This window comes from Microtus pennsylvanicus, chromosome 3, assembly GCF_037038515.1.
Source record: "Microtus pennsylvanicus isolate mMicPen1 chromosome 3, mMicPen1.hap1, whole genome shotgun sequence".
In the NCBI taxonomy this organism is placed as follows: domain Eukaryota; kingdom Metazoa; phylum Chordata; class Mammalia; order Rodentia; family Cricetidae; genus Microtus; species Microtus pennsylvanicus.
This window is the reverse complement of record NC_134581.1, coordinates 58,803,051-58,808,823: the sequence shown is the minus strand read 5'-3', so window position 1 is coordinate 58,808,823 and position 5,773 is coordinate 58,803,051. Positions and strand designations below refer to the sequence as shown.

Here is a 5,773-nt window from a genome sequence, read left to right as displayed (position 1 = left end):
TTTAAACATGATTTGTTATCCATGTTTGTGTCCCGTGGTCCCGGTCTCCAGTGTGGTCATCCCGAGGCCTGGAATCCTCTGAAGCTGTTAACAGGGTCTGGTGGGAGGAAGTTAGGTCATGAGGCAATGCCCTCACAAGGAACACATGCAGGTCTTGTGGGACTGGATTGTTAGGTCACTTGGCACCCCTGATCTCTTCTGTGGATGGTGTCTGTCCCCTTACACACTAAGACACCACCCACCAAGCTGTGATGTAGCCAAAAAGCCCTACTTGTAACAAATGGGGCCACCCAGACTTGGATTTCCCAGGCTCCAAAACTATGAATTACAAACAAACTTTCTGAAAGGCTGCAGGGTCAGGGTCAGCTAAGGTCAGACTAAGGCAAAGGTCAGACTAAAGCACCTTCCTAGATGCTGTGACCCTTTACTACAGTTCCTTGTGTTGTGGTGACCCCCACCCATAAAATTATTTCATTGCTACTCCATGACTGTGATTTTGCTACTGTTGAGTTGTAAATATCTGGTATACAGGATATCTGGTATGTAATCCCCAAAGGGGTTGTGACTCACCGGTTGAGAACCACTGGCTAGCCCAAATCCCATCTCAAAGCATTACCCTCCCTTTCCCAGCCTTGGCATGAAATCCAGCAAGGCTTTTCCTGATTCTGTTTATTTTGAGCTGAAACTGTCTGAAAACCAGCCAGAGTTCTTGCCTCGGTAGCTGCCTAGAAGTCGAGTGTCTCTTCCACATGAGAGAAACCATGCCCAGTTTTTAAACTGAAATTCACATTTAAAACAAACAAAAACGGTTTAGGAGAATGCTTGCAGTGGCGCCCCGTGACACCCCGTGACCCCGGGACTTGGGAAGTAGAAATAGGAGGATGAAGAATTCTAGTTCTCTTCAACTGTGTGCTGAGTGTATGATATGGGTGTGAACGCAAGTGCATGCACGCTGCGGCACACCTGCTAACGTCAAGGGCCACTCTCGGGAGTCAGTCAGTCAGGAAGTGGGATCTCTCTTCTTCCTGCTGCTCCTCCAAGTACAGATTAAGACGTCACTAAAGCCGGGTGTGGGCTTCTGGAAGGAGAGCTGCGCTTTGTTACATTAGCCATGTGTACTCCTAGCTCTGTGTCAACTTGACACAAGCTAGCGCCAGGAACCCAATTAAGAAAATGCTTCCAAGGACTGGAGATGGCTCAGAGGTTAAGAGCACTGACTGTTCTTTGGGAGGTCCTGATCCTGAATTTAACTCCCAGCAACCACATGATGGCTCACACATCTGTAATGATATGGTGCCCTCTTCTGGTGTGCAGGCAGAACACTATATGCATAAATCTTAAAAAAAAAAAAAAGCTCCCAGGGCGGTGCTGGCTCCGACTTTAATCCCAGCACTCAGGAAGCAAATTCCAGGACAACCAAGAGAGAAACAAAGAAACAAACAAAAAGGTTCCCTATCTCCAGCTGTGGGCAATCCTGTAGGGTGTTTTCATAGTGTTGATGTGGGAAGGCCCAGCTCATTGATTGTGGATGGTGCCATCCCTAGGCTGGTGATCCTGGTTGCTGCAAGTCTGAAACTGAGCCATTTAATTCAAGCACTCAGAAGGCAGAGGAAGGAGGATCTGAGTTTGAGGTCTACACAGAGAAATCCTGTCTTGAGAAGAAAAAAAAAAACAAAAACAGACCAAGGAAGAAGACAAAGCTAGTGCGCAGCACTCCTCCACGGTCTCTGCATCAGCTCCTGACCTGACTGCCTCTTTAGATAATGAACGTAAACCTAACAAACCCTTTCCTCCTTAAGGTGCTTTTGGCTATGGTGTTGATTACAGCAACAGAAATCCAAATTCCAAACTAAGAGACCATATATAAAGTTTTATTAAGTCCTAAAATTGATTTTTAAAGGGTTGCAAATAAACTTAAATGAGATCACAATAGAGTGCCTGAGGCATCCTGGGCAGGCCCTCTCCTAGATTCTGGGATGTGGAGTTAGGATGTCCTGGGGTTGGGGAGGTGACTGGTTCCTATCAGTACAAACTGCACCTCCAGAGTTTGAGTCTCAGGACCCATGCTGGCTGGCTCACAAGTGTAACTCCAGTTCCATGACATCTGCCTCTAGCCTCCCTGAGTACCAACATACATGTGCCTAAAAAACACATGTGCTTAGTTGGGCAGTGGTGGTGCACATCTTTAATCCCAGCACTTGGGAGGCTGGGGCAGGCATATGAGCCATTTCTCCAGTCCAAAATGGGTCTGGTGGGATACACTCGCAACCCAGCCAGTTGAAAAGCAGAAAAATTGCACCTATTGTTTCCCACCTGGAAAACCTTTCGGGTCCTGCTTCCTAAACCTATTCCCTCTCCATGTTGGACCCCAGAGCTTCAGAACCAAACAGGTTACATCTCCCAGCTCTACAAAGGGACTGACTGGGTTTCTGATCTTTTTGGCAGGCAACCTCAAATCCTCCCTGATCATCCAATCTCTGCCTCCCAAATGCTGGGATGACAGGGAAAACCATGGCACAATGCAGGAGGCCATCCTGGTCTACACAGTAAGTTCCAAACTAGCCAAAGCTGTACAGTAAGGACCCTGTCTCAGGGGAAAAAACTCACCACCCAGGGAAGGCAATGTTCCAGCAGAAGGGAGGTTAACAACTCCCAAGACTATAAGAATGAAGCAATACCCCCCCTTAACTGACATTATAATCCCCAATATTATACAGGCCAGAAGTGTAGATCTGAGCAATATTATCCTGTAATGCTATGTACATCATCTGCCCTATGAAGACCCAGTGCCAAACACATTAGGCAAGCATTCTATCACTGAGCTTTATCCTGGGTCTGAATTTTATTCCAACTACAAACATCCAAGGTTTGCCTACAGATGAGAACAGCAGCTTGTAACTTAAACAGTAAACCAAGGCTTGTTATTCAACATTCCTGTGTCTCAGGTTCTATTCCTAAGGATTTAACTGTAGTCAGACAGCCTTGCTACATGTTGTGCAGAAGATACTTTTAAAGGCCAGGTGTGGCAGGGCACTCTAGTCCCAGAGTTCAAAGACACTATGAGTGCAGCTACATTTGGTTCTTAGGGTAACAGGCTGGAACCTTCCTTACAGCTGCTCTAAACAGCAGCAGAAACAAGCCTGTGTTAAAGCACCCACCACTCAAACCTTAATAAGGAGGGTTCCAGTCTGTGGTTCCATAAAAGCAGCTGGGTTCTGAACACAGCTTACTCAGCAAGCCTTGGCAACCATGTCGACTGACCTGTTCATGCCAAGCAGATCTTTCACGGGAATAAAACGCTGAAGACAATCAGTGCAACTTATAACCCTACAATGAGTACAAGGCTAACATTCAGCAATGTGTATGTGGCTCTCTCTCCCTTGGCTTTTCTGCATCCCTAAAGGAACTTGCAGCTGCCAGGGCCTATTTTAAAATGGAAATCCTAGTGGACAGGCTCTCCTGACCTTTCCAGATGCTGCAACCCAATCCTACTGGTAACCCTAGAAGCCAGGGTGCTCACCAAACACAATTTCTACTCAGACCCGCCCCCCAACCGTCCAAGTGTCACTTTACAGGAGCAAATTATAAGAGATAATTGGCCACCTTGAACAGTATCTTAAGAGCTGTTAACAGTGCAAGCGCTTCTAGGGCTTTGTCCATTTTCAAAATGGCTGACACTAACCAGGAGCTCTGCACCTTGGCACTGAAAGGTGCCCTTCTGGAGACAGACCGACCCCAGGCCAAGTTCCTTAGGACTACAGCATAACTGACCCAGGCTTTTTTCCACACGTAACTCACACTTGCCTTAAACTCGAGATCCTATCCTGCCCTGAATCCTTAGGGACCTGCTACCATCCCTGGACCCTCAAGAAGCCACGCCTGTAGCACAAGCACAGAACCAACACCAGCTCATCTACAGATTCATCCTTTTATTAGCCATGGTATCAAAGAGCCTAGTCGAAAAGACCAAAGCCCATGTCGTCATCAGACTCCTCGGATTCTTCCTTCTTTGCTTCCACTTTCTTCTCCTCAGCTGGGGCAGCAGCGGTGGAGGGGGCAGGACCGCCTGCTGGTGCGGCTCCGGCTGCTGGAGCAGGCCCACCAGCCCCTACATTGCAGATGAGGCTCCCAATGTTGACATTGGCCAGGGCCTGCAACAGACAGTTAAGAGTTTTAAGTCTTATTCTTTACACTGCGCTGACACGTTTTGTTCAGCCTTTCCCGGACCAAGGCACAGGACTACAGTCAACACAAAACTGATACGAAGTGTGTAAACTGGGCCTGTATTTGGTTGCTGTTTTATGGTGCGGATTACTGAATTTCCTCTCATGTCGGGAAAATTGCCCTAAGTAACCCAACAGAGCAGTAATGGGCAGATTTTCAAAATTTTTGAACTCTTTGAACACAGCTCCACAAGTTGGCTGACCTCTCCTTCCAAGAAATAAAACAATTTGTCCAGAGCGTAGCTTCCTACTTAACAAGCATCTTGCTTGTTTCAAATGCCCAAACTTAAAAGCCACTAAATTCAATTTGTACAGAACCTAACTAGGACACCTAAAGGATTTGATCGATTGACATGGTTAAAGTCCCCGTTAGAAACCAGGGACTGATATACAAAATTCAAGAGGGACAGTGGCGATAGTGTTAGCAGGACTTCCCCAAATCTTACCTTTGCAAACAAGCCAGGCCAGAAAGGTTCAACATTGACACCAGCTGCTTTAATGAGGGCATTGATCTTATCCTCCTGGAACACAAACGCAGTCCATCAGGGCGATCAGAATACGGTTAAGACAAAGTCACAGAAGCCGCTTTTATACGGCCACACTGCCAGTCTGAGCTTCTAAGGACAGCTCATAAACGTTTATCATAAAAACATCGGCTAGGTTTGAAAGCTTGGAGGCTAGTGCGATTGCCCCTTAGGCCTAATGACGGAGTTGGAATCCTAAAAGCCAGTGTTAAGAACCTACTCAAAACTGATTTCTGACAACCACACGCACACTCGAGAACGCCTTTCACGGCTGCTGGAAGGCGCGGGTAAAAACAGAGCGCATGCGCGCCAAAAGCCAGGAAGCCTAGGAACTGAATATCCGAGAAAGCGACTAGTCGGGCAGCCGACTGCCCGCCCAACACACGTGGCCTCCCCGCAGTTACCCACGCCGCGCACTCACCGTGACCGTCACCTCGTCGTCGTGGAGGATGAGGGCGGAGTAGATGCAGGCGAGCTCAGAGACGGAGGCCATGATGCGGACTGCCGGCACGGTGCTAGTCGCCGGATGAAGTGAGGGCCTCACCCCAACGCGGCCTTAGCTTCCTCGGAAGAACCGAGCACCTTGGCGGCAGCAGAGGAAAAGGTCACAAACGCCTGCGCGCAGCCTCTTATCGGGGTCGCGTCGACCAATCGAATCCCGGCTCCGAGCGGAAAAGGCTGAGCCAAAAAACGAGAGGCGGTGTCTGCATGACGCAGTTCCGGATTTGGGCGCTCGGCTTCCGCTTTTGCCGGCCTGTGGCGGCTTGCGAGTATCAGAAATGCTGAACTACGGTTTAACAGCTAACCGGAAAGTTTTCTGGGGTGAGCGCCCTGGTCCGGTCCCCTGCTCGAACTTGCAGGAGTGTCCCCGTGGCTTGGGCACACTGTCTGAAAAAGTCACTAGCTGACGATCACGTGGCTGGCCCTACCCCCACCTTGCCACCCTCGCGCACGCGCTCGCCCAGCGCGTCTCATAAGTAGGTAAATACCATGAGTGTGTGTGGGGGGTGGTCTCCGGAGTTGTAC

The 5,773-nt window shown here is 48.8% G+C and overlaps 1 protein-coding gene across 1 annotated transcript; it reads right to left on the bottom strand.

The window, feature by feature from the left end:
• Positions 1-3,914: 3,914 nt before the first annotated feature.
• On the bottom strand, positions 3,915-5,362 carry Rplp1 (ribosomal protein lateral stalk subunit P1). Its single transcript, XM_075965605.1, has 3 exons — positions 5,169-5,362; positions 4,670-4,744; positions 3,915-4,151 (listed from the first exon to the last, which is right to left on the bottom strand). Exons 1-3 carry the CDS (start codon positions 5,238-5,240, stop codon positions 3,954-3,956), a joined length of 345 nt encoding a protein of 114 aa, XP_075821720.1. The 5' UTR covers positions 5,241-5,362; the 3' UTR covers positions 3,915-3,953.
• Positions 5,363-5,773: the final 411 nt, after the last annotated feature.